Raw genomic sequence first — 23,691 nt, forward strand, 5'->3', positions numbered from 1 at the left:
ATCCAAAGTTGCATATTGGAAAACATAATCCTAACTATCCATATAAAATGATGGAGTCTAAATTAGCTGTGACCATTTAAGAAAAAGATCTCAGAATCATTGTGGATAGTCCTCTGGAAACATCCACTCAGTGTGCACCAGCAATCAGAAAAGTGAACAGAATATTTGGAATCATTAGAAAAAGGATAGATAGTAATATAGAAAATATTATTTTGCCTCTATATAAATATATGTATGCCTACATCTTGCATACTCTATGCAGATGTGATCACCCCACTTCAAAAAAGATATATTGGAATTGGAAACGGTTCAGAAAAGGGCAATAAAAATGATTTGGGGTATGGAACAGCTTCCACTGAGGAGAGATTAATAAGAAAGGGACTTTTCAGCCTACAGAAGAGATGACAAAGGGGTGACATACTAGAGGTCTATAAAAGCATGACTGGTGTAGAGAAAGAAAATAAGGACATGTTGTTTGCTCCTTCTCATAAAGAACTAGGAGTCACCCAATGAAATCAAAAGGCAGCAGGTTTAAAATGGACAAAAGGAAGTATTTCTTCACAAAACACAATATCAACCTGTGGAATTCCTTGCCAGAGGATGCTCTGAAGGCCGATTATATAAGGGTTTAAAAAAGAACTAGATACATTCATGGAGGATAGGTCCATCATGGCCATTAGTCAAGAGGGGCAGGAATGAAAAACCATGCTTTGAAGTTTTCTTACTTTTTGTTTGCCAACAGCTGGGAATGGGTGACAGAGGAGGGATCATGTGATGAGTGCCTGTTCTGTTCATTCCCTCTGGGGCACCTGGCATTGGCCCCTGTCAGAGGACAGGCTATTGGGCTAGACAAACCGTTGGCGTGGCTTAGCATGGCTGTTCTCAGTGCTTTTTTTGTGACGGTACTGCCCAGAACGGCATACTGTCACCTATTTTCCCAGCCCACAAAAAGGGAATGGGATATCCCCTGCACGTACCGGCACCTGTTTCCCTGGGGCAGCTCCACTCCTGACGGAAGCCTGCGGGACAGGTGGTGTTTTTTTTCCTGCTCCCAGTGCGGCGCCGTAGCTCTTAAAAGGGGCCACGATTGCATTTTGGCTTTTTTTTCCTTTTTTTTTTTGGCTTAACAAGTTTGCCACGGAGTACCGGCACCTTTTTCTTACAAAAAAAAGCACTGGCCATTCTTATGTTCACATCCTCAGCAGCTGCTGACTGATTCCTGCTATCTGGTTTTGGCACTTGTGGTGGGAGCGGTGGGATAGGAAACTAGGCTCTGAGGTACAAAGGTCCTTCTGGTGTAGCTCTAGATCCCGCAAACCTGGGCAGAAGGCTTGAGCTGGGGTTCATATTATCAAGGACAAGGGCTATGAAAGCTGCTAGATAGAATAGTAACTTGCACTCTAGCTTTGTTGGTGATTGAGAGAACTTAGAGCGGCAGAGAGAAGTGAATGCAAACAAGCCGAAGCTGGGGAAGTAGATGGGTGATAGGGGAGGGGATCACGTGAGGATTACCTGTTATGTTCCCTCCCTCTGGGGCATCTGGTATTGGCTACTGTCAGCAGATAGAATACTGGGCTGGATGGACCGTTGGTCTCACCCTTATGGCCGTTCTTATGTTCTGTTCTTATGGCTGCAAGGACTGGAAATGAAATGCAAACACCTTCACTTCTAGATTATGCTCAGACAGAGGTAGGTTTCTGCCCAGCTCCTAGCAGACCGGAACCAAATCTCACCAACCAGCTGTCTAATTGGCTTTAAATCAGGAGCATTGGTGGTGGCAGCTTCAGCTTCATAAACTATTATCGGTCACAAAAACTGACTTCCCCTCTCACCCCACATATGATAACTCCAGCATCATGGTAAGCTTCACTCTGAAGATATCTGTTATCTGGACAAATTCAGTCTCTGGCAGCCAAAGCTTCGTCCACACAGCATTAACTTTTAAGCCATATTTCAGTAACACCGAACTTGCTTTGGGTTGGAAGAGTGCTTCAAAGAAGGGCAGGGTTACGCCTTTGCAGCCCTATTGATTTTAATGGGATACCCCGACAGGAGTGACTGAGCAACTCGGCCCATTATAACTCACTGATATAGAGTTTTCTTCCAGCACCATCTCAAGTACAAAATTAATGTACCAGACAAGTACATCTATCAAAGAAGACAATGTGAATTGCATGAATGTGTCTGTCAGCGGAATGTGGTCCCATATGTTTGACAATATCTCCCTTACATGTGTCAGTAAGAGCTGATGGAGTGTTATGAGTAACGCTGTTTGTTATGGATTTAGCTGCTCTTTCAATTAGCAAATTGTTTGGGTGCCAAATTTGATTGCCCATGAGTGTATTCATTACTCACGTCTGCTGAAGAGTTTCAACAGAGGCCTTTCCAGATCACAGGTTCCTCATCAACCATTTACTGTGACTATTTGCACCTTTTGTTCCAGGATCTTAAAGTTACAAGCAGATCAGTTACAAGCGAATAAGTCTCACTAGGGCCATGTGGAGAGACACCATCTTGAATGTAATGATGAGAAATTTTTCGGGGGGAGAGGAGGGAGTTAAACGACTCACCCAAGGCCACAGAAGGAATCAGTGGCAAAGTAATAGAACAGTGCAGTCCTGAGCATTCGTTTTGTGAAATCATGCACAGTCGGGGAAGCACCAAATGACTGGGAAAAAGCAACTGCAGGATCTGATCCTGGCTAGTCACACCATATGGACCTTGTTCGTGTACTGGGGAAATAACCTGGTTGCTTAGGAGGTGGTCTATTACTCACTCTGCCACTGATTCCTTCTGTGGCCTTGGGTACATCATTTAACCCTCCAGATCAATTTCCCATCGTTACATTCAAGATTGTATCTCGCTGGTGACCCAGCCACGGGAGACGTTCTCTTTCTAACAGCCTGGGCGCGAGCTCTTTGCTGAAAGACTTGTCTTTGTTTCCCTGTTCCCCAGGTCTTGCGACTGCCGCCATGGGGGCTCTGCTGTGGGATCTCTTGCTGCTGTGCTTGTTCGCCCACGTGCTTGGGGACTGCCAGAAGGACTGCCTGAGCTGTAACCGACACCTGTACGCCCAGCAGGACAACTTCAATGTCCTCGTAAGTCCGCCACCGCCAGAGCCTCTTTCACATGCCAGGGATGGGCACGCGGGTGTCCCAGGTCAGCAGTCACGCTGCCGGTGTGCGGGACAGATAACACAGGCAATTGCCTAGAGGGCCACAGCAGCGGATGCGGGGGCAGTAGAGCTGATAAAATGCTGCACTGGGATAAACAAGCCCTTCTCTGCCTCTTGGGTTTTTGTAAATATGCCAGAGTCATCTTCTGCCCTATACTGAGATCCACACTTACACCCATCCACTCCAGAATCCTTTATTCCTGGGGTGGGGAACCTATGGCCCCAGGGCCGGCCCCGGCCCCGGGTGCTGGCACTCCAAACCTGTGGTCCCCCCACCCTCAGCTCACTGCTGCACCCCCTCTCTGCTCCTGCACTCTACCTCCCACCCAACCCTCCCCAGCACACTCCCAGACTCACCAACCCCCCACGCCCCAAGCCTGCTTCCCGGCAGCCCCCTCCCACACACTGAACCCCTCATTTTTGGCCCCACCCCAGAAGCCTGGAGGGGCCTCACAAAATCTACTAGCCCGGCCCCCCCGTTCTCCAGGCTCTGATGTGCAAGGGGAATATAGGGACCGTCTTTCTGCTTCTCAGTTGGGTGCCACATCAGTGGGGGGGGGTTGTTTGTTTTGGGGGGTTTTTTACTTCTCACTTTTATGTGGCCCCCGACTGATTTTTCTGTGGGTCAGTGGCCCCCAACCCAAAAACAGTTTCCCGCCTCTGCTTTATTCCTGCAGCTGGGCTAGCCCCATGCACAGGGTTCTCAGAAGCATTTGGGAGCAAGGGGAGCGATTGGATCCTTCTATCACTTAGGGCTTCTAGGGACAGACCTGGGAGCTCTGCCGGAGAGCTACGGCTTCTGTGAATAGTCAGACATCCAGCTTGATTTTTATGGCTGCAGATTAAGGATGATCAATTACCAGAGGGAGAGTCAAGTAAATATGAAGCACAGGAAGTTGAGCTCTGAGTCTGAGGTGGGATAGCTCAGTGGTTTGAGCATTGGCCTGCTAAACCCAGGCTTGTGAGTTTAATTCTTTAAGGAGCCATTTAGGGAGCTGGGGCAAATCTGTCAGGGATGGTACTTGGTCCTGCTGTAAGGGCCCTGGACTCGATGACTTTTCAAGGTCCCTTCCAGTTCTAGGAGATAGGTATATCTCCATTGATTTAATTTGAGCTAGCTTGCCCTGGTGTAAATCAGGAGCAATCCCATAGAAGTTAATGGTGTGACACCAGTGTAAAACTAGCATGGCCCCGTGCTCAGTCAGGTCCACCCTCCTCTTCTCTGAATTTGAAGGAACCCAGGAAGGCACCTCATACAGCCAGAGCTATGTTTGGCACGGTGTTCCTATTACAGTACATAGCACTGTGTGTGCAGATATGGCGTTATATATATGGCCCGTATGGAAAAGCAGGTCTGGATTAAGACATGCTGAGGCCCTAAACTACGTCAAATTTAAGAGGCCCCATAGAATTACCCCCAAAATGAGTATTAATCTATCAGAAAGGACAATGACAATGTAAATAATAAGGTTTGATATTTGTATATATACTGGTACATCGGCAAGGATGCCGCTAAAAACTAGTCATTTTTTGGATTTAGAGGCCCCTCATAACCTGAGCCCCTAAACTGTATCTTACTTAGCTTGTGTCTAAATCCAGCACCGTCCTGTGTTTTAGGAGCAGCAGGTCACAAGCTCTCACCCAAAAGTCAACTTTGTGCAAGTCAGTTGGATACTGAGGCTACATCTACACTGCAGCGCTATTTTGGGATATTGGAGTATCCCGAAATAGCTATCTCGCGTCTTCACAGCAAACCCGTTATTTCGAAATATAACGGGCTCGCCATTCCAATGTCCCTGTTAACCTCATTTCATGAGGAGTAAGGGACATTGTGGAATAGTGGGTTGTTTCGAAATTGGGTGCTGTGTAGACAGCGCCAAATTACGAAATAAGCTATTTCAAAAGAAGATGGAAATAAGATACACAATTTGCATAGCTCAAATTGCATATCTTATTTCAAACTATGGTGCAGTGGAGACGTAGTCTAAGAGGTCTTCATTCCAGCCCCAAGCCTAGAACTTCCCAGATGGATTATGCTAGGCCACTTGCTTTCTGGACTCTCGACACTACCGCAATGGGTGTATTACACATATCACAGAAAGACAGTCTAGCTGGGGCGGTGGGGACACAAGAGTGGGTTGCTTCAATCTGATATGTGGAGCTCAATGGTGGTAATAAGAAATCCAAGAGCTTAGCGTTGCCCAATTCCCACCCCCGAAAAATTCCCAAGAGGCTACAATCTGAGCCATTTCCTGGTGTCACAAGAGGTTCCTGTGTCCTGAAGACAAAACTGTTCTCAGAAGTGCCAACCCCCGAGACAGCGCAGAAAGAGACAGTCTGGTTGGGAGCAATAGGGACCAGACCTTTCACAGCTACCCCCTATTCTACTGCCGCATTAAGCCTCCCTGCTTATTCTGCCCATGGCAGGAACATTCCTGCTTTTCTTCTTCCCACCCGCGTCTCTCTCTCTGGCACAGTGTTTGTCGGGCAGCGAGTCCTGACCGGTTTTATCGACAGCAATGGGTTTGAAAGACCAGGTCTCCCTCCATAACTCTCTGCTGAAGTTTATGACTCGCATGCGGTACCACAGAATGAACCGAGCAAAGGGGCGGAAAAGCCCAGCTCATAAAAACCACGTCTCAGGAGCTGCCTCCAGGAGAAGGGTTCCCACAACAGGGGGCTACGGTCGGGTTCAAGGAGCATCACAGAGCAGGTTTTAATTCCTGTTTGGAGCAAATTAGTAATCAATGGGAAGAGGCTGATACGATGCCCTTTGGGATGGGTCATGGTAGCTCCTAATACGTGGTGTCCAGTGTCGAGAAAGAATTTCCAAGGATTTGTATTTACACAGGAAGAGGAGAACATAAGAACGGCCATACTGGGTCAGACCAAATATCCGTCTAGCCCAGTATCCTGTCTTCTCACAGTAGCCAATGCCAGATGCCCCCAGAGGGAATGAACAGAACAGGTAATCATCAAGTCACTCATTTCCAACCTCTGACAAACAGAGGCTAGGGACACCATTCCGACCCATCCTGGCTAATAAGTATTGATTGACCTATCCTCTGTGAATTTATCTAGCTTGTATTTTTTAACCCCATTAAAGTCCCGGCCTTCACAACATCTGCTGGCAAGGAGTTCCACAGGTTAACTCTGCATTGCATGAAGAAACACTTCCTTTTGTTTTAAACTTGCTATCTATTAATTTCATTTGATGACCCGTAGTTCATTTGGTGATCCCCTAACCCTTATGATGGGTGGCGCTTGACTTCAAGCTTTGTTCCCTCCCTCCCTAAATTGCACCCTGGAAGAGGTGTATAAATCCTGATGCCAACCCCCCCACCTGTCATAGGGTTTAGGCGGCAGAGTTGAGGGAATCTAATGCACTACCGTGATTGTGTCTCTGATTTCAGACTGACATAGTCCGCTGTCCAGACTAAACAGGGACTGCTCTGGTGGGCTGGGTTCCAATTACTCATATTGATTTTGGAATTCAATATCCTCTCTGCCTTCACACGCCAGGGGTTGAACTAGAGTTACAATAAGGGGTGCCCCACGGAAAGCATTTCCCTTTTGTACCAGTTTCAAGGGAGCAGCACTCCCCCATGGGCTCGCCTCAGTTTCTGTTGGGGTTGGGTGAACTTTCCCATCCCTCTTCTGTTTCCTGCATGAACTGCAGTGAGAACTGGACATGCTAAATACTCAAGAGAAGCTGCTCTTGCCTCATTTCCAGCCTCAGCTGTGTAAACCCAAAGGCTGCATCTAGACTGGCAAGTGTTTCTGCAAAAGCATCTGCTTTTGTGGAAATACTTGCCAGCTATCTACACTGGCCGCTTGAATTTCCGCAAGAACACTGACGATCTCATGTAAGATTGTCAGTGTTCTTACGGAAATGCTATGCTGCTCCCATTCGGGCAAAAGCCCTCTTGCGCAAATGCTTTTGCGCAAGAGGGCCAGTGTGGACAACGCGGTGTTGTTTTGTGCAAAAAAAGCCTCAATCGTGAAAATGGCGATCGGGGCTTTCTTGCGCAAAACCGCCTCTAGACTGGCACGGACGCTTTTCCGCAAAAAGTGCTTTTGCGGAAAAGCGTCTGTGCCAATCTAGACGCTCTTTTCCACAAATGCTTTAACGGAAAAACTTTTCCGTTAAAAGCATTTGCGGAAAATCATGCCAGTGTAGACGTAGCCAAAATGTCTGGGTGATCCTTCATTATCTGCATTAATGGGACACCGGCAAGCCTCAGTCATAAACCAGGGCCCCTTGGTTAGGCACTGTAGGAACCCACAATAAAGACATAGCCTCTGACCCAAAGAGTTCACAGTCTCAGTGGTGTAAGCCAAACATTCGCTATTCTGACCCCTTTTGTTGCCGCAACCCACAGCTTGGAATAAAGGCATTGGTCACGTTCCAGTTTCATTCATGAAGTATGGGTTACCCATGAAAGCTCCTGATCTAATATATTTTGTGAGTCTCTAAGGTGCCACAGGACTACTCATTGTTTTTAATGTTACAGACAGTGCCCTCTTGGAGACTTTTTATTCACAAAGTATGTTATACTCTGAAGTATGTTAAGACGCATCCTCTTTTACATGTAAACAAACAAAAGGAAGTATTTCTTCATGCAGCACACAGCCAACCTGTGGAACTCCTTGCCAGAGGGTGTTGTGAAGACCAAGATTTTAACAGGGTTCACAAAAGAGCTAGATGAATTCATGGAGGTTAGGTCCATCGATACTTATTAGCCGGAATGGTGTCCCTAGCCTCTGTTGTCAGAGGTTGGAAATGGTTAACAAGAGAGGGATTGCTTGATGATTCCCCTCTGGGACATCTGGCATTGGCCACTGTCAGAAGGCAGGATACTGGGCTAGATGGACCTTTGGTCTGACTCAATACGGCCGTTCTTATGTTAGTGTATTGATTTCCTCCTCCCCCCGCAAAAAAAACAAAACAAAAAAACCAACAAAACCTAACCCAGGTGACCTCTGTGAAACATTTTTGGTTTCTTTACCTTCAGTCCCAGTGTCCAGATACCCCCAACATAATGGACTCTAGCTGGCCCCCTTTCTCAGCATCCCCCGGCTGCGTGGTCCGAGTCCAGAGGGAGTGAATGGCCATCTGAGTCCCAGAGGCGACCTCTGCTGGGCAAAGCTGAGGTGTGGCGATGGAGGAAGCTGGCATGACCACTCCTTCTGCAGAACATGTTCTGCCACTAACTTACCAGAGGACTTCAGACTCCAGGGCTGTCAAGCTAACACCAAGTGCCTTCCGAACGGAAAATTTTAATTGGAAAAGAATGAATCAGCGTGTCAGACCCGGCGCGCCGACCCCTCACAGACAGGAGCCCTGAGAGCTGGCGCGTAACTTGATCCTCTAGACTTTAGACACGTTTTCAGAACAACGCTAAGCTTTGCTGGTCTCTTGAGTCATCCCCCCCATCCAGCTTGTCTCCACAACTCATCCCCGTTGCCAGCTGTTTGTCCCTCAGGACTCAGCTTCACGCGTTCAAACGAAACTTGCCTTTGTCAAGACCAATGAGGCTCACTGGGCCGACACACGGTGGCGTTCTGATCTGATTCGACGTGTAAACTAATTAACGAGCATTACTTAGTTCTGAGCATCTCCTGATGCAGATCACACACGTGGAGCGGAGCAGAACCGGGCTGGAAGGAGAGGAAAGAGAGGACGTTTCTATCCTCCCTACCCAAGGACGGAAATGAAGGGCCAGACCCTGAAAGGCGGTGAATAGGCCTTTGGATCAGTCTCCAGCGTCCCAAGGGAAATGTCTGTGTCTAGATCAGTATCTTCTCATTCCTTGGTGATCGCTGCTCCCATCTTTCTAGTCTGTCGTGCCGCAAAATGAGACTTGCCTTCAACGCTTGATTAAAGAGCACACGGGCCTGAGAGCCATTAGAGACTTTGGCCAGTACTTTTTCACAGTTCATAATGCTTTCTGGTTCTCACTATTGATCCTCTGGGGCGGCCGTGGTTGGCGCTTTTCTTTCCCTATTGGTCTTTCCTACTTGATAGGTATTGATTTCCCCCTCCCCTTTCCATTTCTTAACAAGCCCTAGCCAATACATCACTGCAGTATTTCACTCGTGCCTGTCACGGTGACAAGTCTGGTGTCACTTGGGTAGATTTCACAGGATGAATTCCTTGCATTGAATGCCCCCTGCAGGATGCTTCACCCTTCACCAGATATGCCAAGTTTGGCCCGCAGGAGGTGCCTTCTGCATCAGCAAACCTCTTATTGTGGTCCTTCTAGGGACCCTCAGGGCTCCTGTTAGCCGCAGGAGGAGTGTGGACCAGTGGTGAGGCACTAACCTAGGACTCAACAGTCTTGTACTCCCAACCTGGCTCTGCCATTAACTTGCCAAGCCACCTTGGACAATCACGTCTCCATGCCCAAGCCATCAGCTGACCACGGTGCCTCCACCTCGCCCAGCCCAGTGATTTGGGAACCAGACATGGATCTTCTCAACCTTTGCGGCAGGCTGATGCTTAGGAAATCATGGTGAAGCCGAGTGAACAGAGCAGGCTTCTGGGTCACTGTGAGTGGTGGGAGAGAGAGAGCGACCCCTGTTGCAGCCCTGGGATTGGGGTGGATCGGGGTGGGGCTTCAGGGAAGAGGTGGAGTGGGGGGTGGGGGAGGAGATAAGCAGAGACAGGGCCGGGAGCAGATGGGGTTGCCCCAGTCCCCACTCCTGGGGATGGGGTTGCCCCAAGCCCTGCACTCCCTTAGGGATGGCCCTGTCTGCAGAAGCATACAACTCAGTATGAGGAGTCAGGCACAGTACTTGGCTCAACTCCATGAACATACAGCTCAGTCTGAATCTGCTCAGGCATCTGGAGACGTTCAGTTCACACAGGGCGTGCTCAGAGGTGCTCAGTCCCATACTTAGTCACATCCCTCTCCTTAGTCACATAGGGTACGTCTAGACTACAAGCCTCTTTCAAAAAAAAGCGTCTAGACCACAAGCAGATTTTTCGAAAAAGCGAGCCGCTCTTTCGAAAGAAAGTCTAGAAGCTCTCCCAGGAGGCATACCTGGGTGGTCGACAAATACCTTTGATGTCGACACCCGCGCATCCAGACTATCGCGCTGAGCCGACAAACAGCTGATCAGCTGTTTGTCGGCTCAGCGCGGCAGCCCTGTAAATTTAAATGAAGCGGCGATTATTTAAATCGCCGCTTCATTTTCCTATGTCTGATAGCCTAATCTATCTGGCGACAGAGGCATGTAGTCTAGACGTACCCTATGTCTAGACAATAGGCTTTTGTCGACAGAAGTTTTGTCAACAGATAGGGTGTGTCTAGACTACATAGCTCCATCAACGGAGCCATGTAGATTAGGCAGGTCGGCAAAGGGAAATGAAGGTGCAATTTAAATAATCGCCGCTTCATTTAAATCAAAATGGCCTCCGCGCTGCGCCGATCAGCTGATTGTTGGCACAGCATAGCAGTCTAGACAGGGATGTGCCAACCCCAGAACCCTTCGTTGGCAGATCCTTTATGCCTCGTGATGACGGAGCCATGTAGTTTAGACGTACCCATACTGTCCACAAAGCTTCTGTCGACAAAGAGTGTCTAGACTACATCCAGTTCTACACAGCAAGCCACTTTGTCGACATGACAGTGTATAGAATCATAGAATCATAGGACTGGAAGGGACCTCGAGAGGTCATCGAGTCCAGCCCCCCACCCTCAAGGCAGGACCAAGCTCCGTCTACACCATCCCTGACAGATGTCTATCTAACCTGTTCTTAAATATCTCCAGAGAGGGAGATTCCACCACCTCCCTTGGCAATTTATTCCAATATTTGACCACCCTGACAGTTAGGAATTTTTTCCTAATGTCCAATCTAAACCTCCCCTGCTGCACTTTAAGCCCATTACTCCTTGTCCTGTCCTCAGAAACCAAGAGGAACAAATTTTCTCCTTCCTCCTTGTGACACCCTTTTAGATATTTGAAAACCGCTATCATGTCCCCCCTTAATCTTCTTTTTTCCAAACTAAACAAGCCCAGTTCATGATGCCTGGCTTCATAGGTCATGTTCTCTAGACCTTTAATCATTCTTGTCGCTCTTCTCTGTACCCTTTCCAATTTCTCCACATCTTTCTTGAAATGTGGCGCCCAGAACTGGACACAGTACTCCAGCTGAGGCCTAACTAGTGCAGAGTAGAGCGGCAGAATGACTTCACGAGTTTTGCTTACAACACACCTGTTGATACAACCTAGAATCATATTTGCTTTTTTTGCAACAGCATCACACTGTTGACTCATATTCAACCTGTGGTCCACTATGACCCCTAGATCCCTTTCCGCCATGCTCCTTCCTAGACAGTCGCTTCCCATCTTGTATGTATGGAACTGATTGTTCCTTCCTAAGTGGAGCACTTTGCATTTCTCTTTATTAAACCTCATCCTGTTTACCTCTGACCATTTCTCTAACTTGCTAAGGTCATTTTGAATTATGTCCCTATCCTCCAAAGAAGTTGCAACCCCACCCAGTTTGGTAGGCGCAAAGGGCAGTGTAGATGCAATAACGCCTTCTGTTGACAGAACTCTGTCGACAAAAGGCGTTATTTCTCGTAGAATGAGGTTTACCGCCATTGACGAAACTGCTGAGTTCTGTCGACGTTATGTCGTTATGTCAGCGGCAGTGTAAACACCGGTATAGTTTTGTCGACAAAACCCTGTAGTCTAGACACACTCCCAGTGAGGGAATGTAGGGGAGGGAAGCCAGGTGGACGGATCCCTTCTGCACAAGCCCGACCAACCAGGCTTGAGAGCCAGAGCTCTTTAAAAAAAACAAGCACATGGCTGATGCTTTCCTTGACACATTGGGTGTGTCTAAACTACATGGCTCCATGGATGGAGCCATGTAGATTAGGCTGATCAGCAAAGGGAAATGAAGCCGCCATTTAAATAATCACGGCTTCATTTAAATTTAAATGGCTGCCGTGCTGAGCCGACAAACAGCTGATCAGCTGTTTGTCGGCTCAGCGCGCTAGTCTGGACGCTCCCGCACCGACCTGAAAGCCGTTTATCAACCTCCCTGTTATGCCTCGTCGGATGAGGTTTACCAGGGAGGTCGATAAAGGGCTTTCATATCGACAGGGGAGCGTCCAGACTGCCCCGATCTGCCGACAAACAGCTGATCGGCAGAGCGGGGCAGCCATTTAAATTTAAATGCAGCCACGATTATTTAAATCGTGGCTTCATTTCCCTTTGCCGAACAAACAAATCGACATGGCTCCGTGGACGGACCCATGTAGTTTAGACGTACCCATTCCCATGCCTCCGTTGGGAGGCCGGCCCCACTGTTTGAAAACCTCTTTACTAAAGCCGGGGTCCTTACTCCTTTGTGAATCACACCTCAGTGTAGATTAAAAAAAACCCCAAAAGGTAGAGCCCCATCCCTTTTTACAAAGCCAAAATGGTACTGCTCCCTTGCTGGGTGCTCCTTAGACAAAGCCCCCAAACCACCCTAGTTCTGCCCTCACAGAAATGCCAGCCTATCATCCTCCCATGCCAAGTCTTGACATGGTGTGTTGCAGGATGGTGGTTTTCTCACTTCTCCCACGTGGCTGTGGTAGTAGAGGGGCTACGTTGGCACCCCAGCCATCATTCTCTTCTCCGTACAAGTGTTCTGCTTTCAGGTTTGACCAACAAAAGCTTCCATGCAGACATGTTAGCTGCGTGTCGAAGGAGACTTGCAGAGCTCTGATGATCCCCTGTTGTGTTCACTCCCTCTGGGGCACCAGGCATTGGCCACTGTCGGCAGACAGGACACTGGGCTACATGGACCAAAGATGTGGCCATTCTGACGTTCTTAGCTGGCCACTGGATTCAGCAGGATTTACTTGTTGCCGGGGGTATGTAAAAATTAATAGATCTGAAGTTGCTCTTCTGGGTGGTTCGGGGTCTAGCCAGGATAGGCATTGCCCTTTAAACATGCTTTTTCCTTTTGTTTTTGTAGTTTGGGAAGATAGATTAAGAGTCTGGTCAAAACCAGTATTGTTCTTTCTGCTGTTTAAACAAGTTCTCTCCTCCCTCCCTCCCCCATCCCCGTTCTTGTAGCCTAGGAGACCAGATAAGTATGGAGTTGCTCTATTTTGTTATGTCTCTTGCTTATCCTCATTGGCTCTGCTTAACAGATCTTCAGGGTTAAATTCCTTGTAATCTCTGTAACCTGTTAGTCTGTAGTATAAGAAGGTGTTGATTGAATTAGACGTTATATCGATAGTAATTAGGGGTGGGTATAATTGTATTCATGATTTGCTTATTAATATTCAGTTTATGGGAGTTAACATTACTAAACAAAGTTTTAGGAAAAGTAGTGATAGACCTGTGAATTAACATACTAAAATGATAAAAGGTTCTGACTACGGCCAATTTGGGGCCACTCGGATGTTGTGTTGAATGTCTCAGGTAAACATGTGTAGGCAATAAAGCACTTCTGTTTACCCCAGGCTCTGGGATGAAATTTGGGGGCAGGAGGTGAGGAGGGGTGCAGGCTCTGGGAAGGAGTTTGGGTGTCAGAGGGGATCAGAGGTGCAGTCTCTGGGCTGGGGCAGAGGATGGGGGTACAGGAGGGGTGCAGGCTCTGGGAAGGAGTTTGGGTGTCAGAGGGGATCAGAGGTGCAGTCTCTGGGCTGGGGCAGAGGATGGGGGTACAGGAGGGGTGCAGGCTCTGGGAGGAAGTTTGGGGGCTGGAGGGAGTGCGGGGAGTGTGAGAGGTGGGGGCAATGGGTACAGCCTCTGGGAGGGAGGGGTGTGTGTAGGGGAGAATATGGGAGGTGCAGTACTTACCTGGAGCACCCAAGCAGGAGTTGGGGGGGGGGGGGGGTCTCCATGCATTGCTGCCCATAGGCACTGCCACTACAGCTTCCCCTTGGCTGCAGGGGTGCTCGGGGCAGGGGCAGTGTGTGGAGCCCCCGCCCCACTGCAGGGCCATAGGAAGCCCATCTAGTCCCACTGTTCTACTGGTGGGGGAGGCGGGGGGTCAGGCTGTTTTAAATCACCCGGGCCAGCAGGAGGAGCTGGGGGTTGTACAAGCCAGGGAGAGAAGGGAGCACATGGGGGCGGCAGGCAGGCTGGGGGAGAGACTCAGCCCCAAACTTTGTCGGAGAAGGGCCCCCAGGCCAGGAATATTCCTGTTGCCCCAGGGAACCACATGACCATATAATGCACCACCTAGGTACTGGGGGGAAAAGGGGGGCTTGCTTTCATTTATCCCAGAGCTGAGTGTGACCCTGGGCCGCTCACGCTAACTCCCTCAAAGCCGAGAGCCCAGAAGAGATGAAGGAGAAGGCAGCAACGCCTGCTGGCTGACTTGGTCTCTGCATGGGGTCTCCACAGCTCCTGACGCCCCCTCCCCAGGAGAACAGACAGGGACCACAGCGGAGGCCCCCTTACGTTAGTTCTGAACGCCCATCCCTAGCTCCCGCTGCGCTCTCCCGTGGTCTGGGCACCTCAGCCCTGTGACTAACCCCTGCCCTCGCCTGCTGCACCTGCAACCGCCCTTCCGGGGCACGGCGGACAGGGAGAGGGGTTCTGTCAGCTCCCTGCTGCTGTGTCTGGGAGAAGCCGTGGGGATGGCCCTACTGTGAGGGACCCGGCAGATGGCCGCTTTCCGGCTCAGTAACCCAGGCAATCACGAGGGGTGATGGGGAATGAACGCACGCACTGGAAGAATCCCCGCTGGCAGCTGGCGCGACGAGTGGCCCCTGGCAGGCAGCTACACTACCAGGTATTTGGAGCAGGAGGAAGTCAGAGGGCCAGGAGTGGGGAGGGAAGTAAACAAGAGCTAGGAGGTGAGAAAGCAAGTCTGTTCCTAGGGTTCTGTAGCTCACTGATCAGCTCACTCCCACGGGGCCAGTGACTGCAATGGGAGCAGGACCACTCTGCACAGGAGGCTGCTCTCCCTTTCTGTATCAAGAGAAACCATTGGCAAACCAGCTACACATTTGCATATGCTCAGCTCACCCTGCCCATTTGCATATGGTCCCTGGCCTCTGTCTGTCAGAGGCTGGAGAGGGATGGCAGGAGACAAATCACTTGATCATTGTCTTCGGTCCACCCTCTCTGGGGCACCTGGTGCTGGCCACTGTCGGTAGACAGGATACTGGGCTAGATGGACCTTTGGTCTGACCCAGTACGGCCGTTCTTATGTTCTTATGGTTCACTTGCTGACAAGTTCCCCGCTAAGACTCAAGACTGCTCACAGGTGATTTTTTTTTCCTTTTTAAATTTAGAGCACGGTCCCTCTAGTCCCATCACCCCACCACCACCACCGCCCCACCCGTCCCTCCACAAGTGGTTCTAGCCAGTGTCCCCCGTAAACTGAGCACTTGGGCGGCCACCCAAGAGAGATTCAAATGCCACCCCCGCTGATTAGCAGAGCACCCACAGCCAGCAGCATGTGTTTCTAGTGGTGATGCACAGCACATGCCTCAGTGCACATAACAAAATTCATTCTGCACATGGATGGGGGAAAAAGTTGGGAGGGAACAATGGTTCTAGCCCTCCCTCCCACCTGCTTTTTTCCCACAGAATGACCTCAGAAGCATGCTCGGTATTTCCTGTCTCCCCAGCAGATCAGGTCTGGTTTGTGTCTGTAAGCAGCTTATCCATAAGCTTGTCAGTACCTCTTATTGCTGAGTCTCCTGCAGCACAGAGCGTGTAGCAGGAGAGCCCTTCTCTAGGAATTGGGGAAACGGACCCAGCCTCCCTGTTCTGTAGAGTGACTAGGTCAGATTCAGATCTCAGTTGCACCTGGGCATAGATACTGAAGTCAAAGCAGTGTAAACAAGGCCCGGCTTTTCCCTTAGGAATAGACCAGTTCTGTTTCGGAAAGGGTCTGGTTCTCTCCAGTCTCTCAGCTAGCCTGTTCCTAGGTGCAGCAGTAACGAGGACTGTTTCGTTAGTCTCGAAAGGCCAAGAAGGTTGGTACTAAAGAGACAGTTGCTCTAAAGAGACAGTTGAATAGCAGGGATGGCAGTAGTTGGATCTTACGCCCATTGGGAGTGGAGATAGTTCTTTATGTTGGGAATATCTCCAGGCAAGAGGAAGAAAAGCCAAACATAAATGCGGGCGTAAACTTCCCGTTGGCTCAGGATTCTGGGACCCTGGGTGGTGTCTGGTAACATCTCACATTTTATTTCAAGCCGGATGCAAGCAGAGCACCGAGGAAGAGTGTTTTGCATGATGACAAACTGGATTTGCTCTGCAATGAGATACGGTTCTGACAGGTCCTGACAGGGTGGCAGGAGGGAGATGAATGACAGCTGGTAACGATGACTAGTGATATGCCAGTGAGCAATGGCATTGGAAATAACTCCCTTGTGAGGAGAAAAGGCAGGATGATGTCGGTGGACCAATGTGTGATACTGGAACAATAATGTATCATCACGCAATGGGTGACTTGAATGAGGGAGGTGCAGATACCACATTGAAAGGCCTAATAGACTTAGGGCTTGTCTACACTACACAGTGGATCGACACGGCAGTGATTGATCCACCGGTGGTCGATTTATCGTGTCTGATTAGATGTGATCACTCAAATTCCAAGCGCTCTCCCGTCAACTCCAGTACTCCACCAGGATGAGGAGAGTAGCTGGAGTCGTGGAAGACACTGTGGTAAGTACATCAACTTCAGATACACTATATAGGCTTCGTCTACACTGGCATGATTTTCCGGAAATGCTTTTAACGGAAAAGTGTTCCGTTAAAAGCATTTTTGGAAAAGCACGTCTAGATTGGCAGGATGCTTTTCCGCAAAAGCACTTTTTGTGGAAAAGCGTCCCTGGCCAATCTAAATGCGGTTTTCCGCAAAAAAGCCCCGATCGCCATTTTTGCGATCAGGGCTATTTTGCGGAAAACAGTACTATGCTGTCTATACTGGCCCTTTTGTGCAAAAGTCTTTCGGAAAAAGACTTTTGCCCGAACAGGAGCAGCATAGTATTTCCGGAAAAGCACTGACAATCCTACATGAGATCGTCAGTGCTTTTCCAGAAATTCAAGCGGCCAGTGTAGACAGCTGGCAAGTTTTTCCGCAAAAGCAGCTGATTTTGCGGAAAAACTTGCCAGTCTAGACACAGCCCTATTTGCATAACTGAAGTTGCGTAGGTTTAATCGGGGTAGTGTGGACAAGGCGTTAGAAAGAAGATTTGGTTTTGGCAGTGAGAACTTTATACTGGAACCTGATATGGGACCTCTACATTTTCTCAGCATCAGCCATGTAAGTCTCCTTCCATCTCATGGGCAGGTGAAGCCCCACCCAACACTTTGAAAACATTAAGGGTACGTCTAAACTACATGGCTCCGTCAATGGAGCCATGTAGATGAGGCAGGATGACAAAGGGAAATGAAGCGGTGATTTAAATAATTGCCGCTTCATTTAAATCAAAATTGCCACCGCGCTGTGCCGATCAGCTGTTTGTCGGCACAGAGCGGCAGTCTAGACGGGGATCTGCCGACCCCAGAACCCTTCGTTGGCAGATCCTGTAAGCCTCGTTTCACGAGGCATAAAGGATCTGCCGACGAAGGGTTCTGGGGTCGGCAGATCCCCATCTAGACTGCCGCGCTGTGCCGACAAACAGCTGATCAAACAGCGCGGCAGCCATTTTGATTTAAATGAAGCGGCAATTATTTAAATCACCGCTTCATTTCCCTTTGTCATCCTGCCTCATCTACATGGCTCCATCAACGGAGCCATGTAGTCTAGACACACCCTAAGCGTTGTGACCCAATAGGCTGGCTGGTAAAGCTTCTTAATGATGTCATAGCCAACTTCAGATCCAAGATAAATTCATTGAGGTTAGGTCCATCAATGGCCATTAGCCAGGTTGGGTAGGGATGGTGTTCTAGCCTCTGTTGTCGGCGACTGGAAATGGACGGCAGGAGAGGGATTACTTGATGATTCGATTCCCTGTTCTGTTCACACCCTCTGGGGAATCTGGCATTGGCCACTGTCGGTAGACTGGGCTAGATGGACTGTTGGTCTCACCCAGTATAGCTGCTCTTACGTTCTTAAGGTTATGGGCTTGACCTCAAGAATTTCATCATCATACCAACTTGCTGTCAGTGTGGGGCAGGACTTTGGGGGTGAGGTGGAGAGCACTGGGGAGAGGAAGTCTGTGGAGCAGATCTAGCAGGCAAAAGGAGATCAGCTGTTTGCTCTGAGCCGGCTCCACAGATGGTATAGCTCAATGGGGCGCCGTTCACAGCGAAGGACCTACCATTATGGCGCTGGCAAATTAAAAACACAGGAACGGGTGGGGGAGGGGCGAGACGAGGATCCGGCATGTGGCATTCATTGGAACAGTCTCCACCCTTATATCCCACCCCCATTCCACCCCCTGTCAGTGCCCCTGTGTCAGCCTTCACTGGTAGGTGCCAGGGAGCCCTGAAAGGCAGCCCCAAGGATAAGTTAAGGCGAGAGACGGAGACAAGGACACCCTGACAACAAGGGCCTCCTGTTCCAGTAGAGCTCCACTGAACTCTCTGGAGGAAGCCATGTGGAGCATGTAATGTCCCTAATGTGGACACAGACCAGTGCCCTAACGGCGAGTGGAAAGCCATTTGCAAGTACGCTTGAGCGGCAGCAAAGGCGTTTCATTATCTCTGACTGGAAATGAAGCATTAAAAATTGCACCTGCTCTCATTCTGACAGTCTGAGGGGGGCCACCGAGGGGGGGCGGGAAGGAGACAGATGGTCCCCCTCCCTCCTTGCACCCATCAGCTCAATCAATAGCACTCATGGCCTGTATTCCTGCTCAGTGGCTCGGAAGGGAAGCCGCGGCGTAGGCGGCAGGGGGCGGGCGGGGCCCCATGGATAGTATGGTTGAGCTGATTTGCTAAACCGCCCCTTTGCATGATCTTTGCAGGGCTGTGATGCTTCACTTGCTGTCCTCTGCGTGTGCTTGCGTGGGACCACCTCCGGGGGGTATAATAGCTGGGGCACAGGGGGACAGCTCCCTGCTGGAGGGAGGGGAGATGCCGATGCTCTTTCCTTTGAATCAGTGCGTGGCGATGGGGCGTGCTAAGTAGCGTGCGGCGCTGATTTATGGCAGAGCTACAGGACAAAGGTACAGGCCACTGTGGGGGTGTAATTACACCCCCTTCCCGCCAACACTAAAGCAGGGGAATCAACCCTAGCGTCACATCGGCACTTTACAGCCAGGCCGGCCGACAGGGAGGGGTGGCAGCAAAGGGAACCGTTGCTGGAACCGGTGCGTCATTCAGGCCCAGCGTGTGTCAAATTGTGAGGACCAAATCGGGAGAGAACAAAGAAACCCCACAAACCCCTATTTTCCCCTGGGCCAGTTTTCCCTGTTGGCTGGTTGAAGTCAGCAACACAAAGCTTGCTAACCATGACTAACCTCTTGTTTGATGTGCATCCTGGCCTGGGGAGGAGTGGGTCTGTTAAAAGGAGGACGGACGCGGATGATGCCTGCATTAAGGACAGAGCTGTAATTGGCAGCGAGAGAGTGGAACCGGCGTGCACACTTCAAAGGGAAACAGGAATCATTTTCACCAGTGAATGGATACAGTTGTGGGTTGGGGTTTTTTTTTGAAGCAGTTGCTGTCTGTTTCCCCAATCAGCAGACTGAGGAGCCACAGATAAGGCCTGGCAAAAGGGACGAAGTGACCAGTCTTAAGGATCTGTTTGGATAATTAATACATTGGGCACTTCTGGAAGGCGCTTTTCAACCCACGGGACTGCCTAGTGCAGGGCTGGGCAAGATGCGGCCCGGGGGGCTGGATGTGACCCGCCTAACACTTTGATCTGGTCCATGGATTGCATCTGGCCGCTTTCTATTTACATCCTGCTGCCCATGCCACTGAATTTCCAGGGGGTGGCTCAGGCAGCAGGATCCTATTTAAAGGGCTCATGAATCCTGGTTGCAGAGGGGCTGGAACTGTGAACCCTTTCAATAGCCACAGCCGCCCTGGGTGGTTGCAAGGCAACGTGGTAGCAGCAGGGCAGGGGGCTGTGAGCACTTTGCTGTGTTTTTAATTCAAAGCCTCTGGCCCCAGACAACTCTGGGGGGAGGCTAATCCCCAGTCCCACCCCTTCTACCCCAGACACAACTCCTTCCAGGGGTGGAGCCGGCTCATGGCCATCTTCCAAAATTCATTAAGTGGCTCCTCTGAGAAAATTAACTGCCCCAGATAGGCAAATACTTTCATGCCATCTCAATGGATCAGCAAACTGAGACATGCCCAAAGTCACGCAGCATGTCCGAGAACCCAGAAGTTTATAGAGTCATAGAATCCTAGGGCTGGAAGAGACCTCAGGAGGTCATCAAGTCTAGCCCCCTGCCCAAGGCAGGACCAATCCCAACTTATTTGATCTCAGATGCTTATTTGATCTCTTGGAATCTCTCAAGTCTGATGTCAAGTATCAGAGGGGTAGCTGTGTTAATCTAAATCTGCAAAAGCAATGAGGAGTCCTGTGGCACCTTATAGACTAACGAAGTGGGTCTTTGCCCATGAAAGCTTATGCTCCAATAAATCTGTTAGTCTATAAGGTGCCACAGGACTCCTCATTGCTTTTTCAAGTCTGATGGATGCCTCCCAGGGCCAGACTTGCAGAGAAACGTCAGGTCAGACATAGGTTGAGAACAGCATCTCTCGTGTGTGTTTCAGCCTCTCTCCTAGCAAGCAGGCTAAAACCAGCGAGCAGACACATTTTAAACAAATGAAAGCTAAGGAGCAGCTCCAAAGCTCAGCAAAGGATTGGTTCAGGTTTGAGGTAGTTCTGGTTCACACAGTGGAGTTACTCTGGCTTTGCATAACTGGGAAGAAAATCTAGCTCTAAAGTCTGGGATGCCTGTCGGGCTGTAATAGGTTCCTGGCTACTGTTAGGCTCCGTGTGGTAGGATAATTCCCGTATCAGGTTTGAATGTTGTCTATGACTCGTCTGCGCAGACCGATTGGTGCTGCCAAACAGCCAGCTATGTCTACACTGGCCCCTTCTCCGGAAGAGGCATGCTAATTTCGAACTTTGGAATAGGGAAATCCGCGGGGGATTTAAATATCCCCCGCGGGATTTAAATAAACATGGCCGCCGCTTTTTTTCCAGCTTGGGGAAGAGCCGGAAAAGAGCGTCTAGACTGGTGCGATCCTCCGGAATAAAGCCCTTTTCCGGAGGATCTCTTATTCCTACTTTCGGAATGCCTCTTAGCATGCCTCTTCCGGAGAAGGGGCCAGTGTAGACGTGGCCGAAGGGTGTTAACGCTACAATTTCCAAGCATACTTCAGTGTTGGGATTGTGTGTGGGGGGGGGGGTCTAAATAGCCCCCCAGTGAGCACAACTGTTACCTTCCAAGATCTTTTAGCCAGTTATCCAAGGCTAATGAAATGCCAAATTGTTGTGCCATATTAGACCCTCGGTGTTACACATGCCCAGGCATTTCCCAGGCTGCTGTGATCTGACAAGAGGGATGAGCATGAATGGGACCTAGTTCCAGCTGCAGGGAAGCACTGTACAACATGAAGTGGATGGGGATGCATTTTGCCAGGACGCTGAGACGAAAGATTCATTGCAAAATGTCCTCCAGCGGACGCGTGCCGTGGTCGCGCACACTCTGTATTGTAAATGCTGCGGTTATGAGCTGGAGTCAGCTGTGTGATGGGTGAAATTAAAACCTCATTGAAGTTAAAGTGCGAATTTACCCTTCCCTTAGGATAGCCGGGAAATGTGTTTGGTGTGAGAACCCACCCAGGGGTTCTTGGACAGCAAGCAGAAGGGTTTTGCTGATTATTGGTTGTTGGCTGGGATGGGGGGAAGGTGTGAGCTGAACACACAGAAACTGAGAACAGAGAAAGAGAGGCAGAGGCAAAAAAAAGCAAGAATGCTCAGCAATATACAATAGCAATATACACCCCAACTCGACATACAAAATAATGGGGACTAACTTAGAGAGAGATCTTGAAGTCATTGTGAATAGTTCTCTGAAAACAACCACTCAATATGCAACAGCAGTCAAAAAAAAAAAAAAAAAAGCAAACAGGGTGCTAGGAATCATTAAAAAAGAGATAGAGAATAAAACAGGATATCTTATTGCCTCTATAGAAATCCACGGTACGCCCACATCTTGAACACTGCCTACAGATGTGGTCGCCTTAACATCAAAAAAGATATCTTGGTATTGGAAAAGGTTTGGAAAAGGGCAACCATAATTAATAGGGGTTTGGAATGGGAGCCAGCTGAAGAGAGATTACAAAGACTTGGACTTTTCAGGTTAGAAAAGAGGAGACTAAGGGGGGATATGAGAGAGGTCTATAAAATCATGACCGGTGCGGAGAAAGTGAATAAGGAAAAGTTATTTACTTGTTCACATAATATAAGATCTAGGGGTCACCAAAAGAAATTAACAGGTAACAGGTTTAAAACAAACTAAAGGAAGTTTTTCGTCATGTGGCACATAGTCAACCTGTGGAACTCCTTGCCAGAGGATGCTGTGAAGACCTGGACTTTAACAGGGCTCCAAAAAAAAAAAAACGAGATACATTCACGGAGGACAGGTCCATCAATACTTATTAGCCACAATGGGTAAGAATGGTGTCCCTAGCCTCTGTTTGTCAGGGGCTGAAAATGAGTGACAGGAGAGGGATCATCTGATAATTCCCTGTTCTGTTCACTTCCTCTGGGGCACCTGGCATTGGCCACTGTCAGAAGGCAGGATACTGGGCTAGATGGGCCTCTGGTCTGGCCCAGTATGGCCATTCTTATATAATGTTCTTATGTTAATAGCTGGTGAGCACAATGTGTCCATGGAAAAACCTAGAGAGTGCATTTGTGGGTCTGTTAGCAAGAGAGCCGGGGGCTGTAAGCTCTTTTTGTTCTTGGTTTCTCCTGCCTTTGGGGAAGCAGGACTTTGTACCTTCCTTGTAAATAAACAAGATTGCATCCAAGCTAAATACCAGACTTCATCTATTTCTGCTTCCAGCTAAAACATCCCTATGGCCTCTAGTGACTAGATAGCAAGTGTGAAAAATTGGAACAGGAGCTAGGGGATAATAGATCCCTTTACTAGGACAAAACTCTAAAAACTGGGCCTGTCCCTATAAAATCAGGACATCTGGTCACCCTACTCTGGCCCTGTGATGGATAGGAGGAATGCCAGCCCAGCACCCAGGGTATGTCTACACTACCCCGCTAGTTCGAACTAGGAGGGTAGTGTAGACATACCCCCAGTGACTAAAAGGTTAAACTCAGGTAGCTAGGGGGGTGTTGGCAGAAAGCCAGGAAAGACCATGGGAAAGAGGGTTGAAATCTGAATTGTATATAGATACCTAGCTGCTTCGTCCTGTGTGTAAGGGCTGGAGAGAGCAGCTGCAGGGATCGGAATTACCATGCCTATGAGGGATTTTGGATATGGGAATGAACTGGGCCTTGAAGTATGGACGGGCATGGATCGTGAATAGAGAGAGAGAGGAATGTATGTTTAGTCATGATCAAGGTATTTGTGCTCTCCCCCCATTCACTATTTAAGCTGTAC

The 23,691-nt window shown here is 49.2% G+C and overlaps 1 protein-coding gene across 1 annotated transcript in view; it reads left to right on the forward strand.

The window, feature by feature from the left end:
- PNOC (prepronociceptin) overlaps nt 1-23,691 on the forward strand; it is a 46,839-nt gene that overhangs the window by 17,051 nt on the left and 6,097 nt on the right. Inside the window, exon 2 of the mRNA XM_006116718.4 lies at nt 2,956-3,098. Within this exon, the coding sequence (XP_006116780.1) occupies nt 2,973-3,098 (126 nt within the window). The 5' untranslated portion in view covers nt 2,956-2,972. The remainder of the gene's footprint in view (nt 1-2,955; nt 3,099-23,691) is intronic.

The sequence above is a fragment of the Pelodiscus sinensis genome, chromosome 3 (genome assembly GCF_049634645.1).
Source record: "Pelodiscus sinensis isolate JC-2024 chromosome 3, ASM4963464v1, whole genome shotgun sequence".
In the NCBI taxonomy this organism is placed as follows: domain Eukaryota; kingdom Metazoa; phylum Chordata; order Testudines; family Trionychidae; genus Pelodiscus; species Pelodiscus sinensis.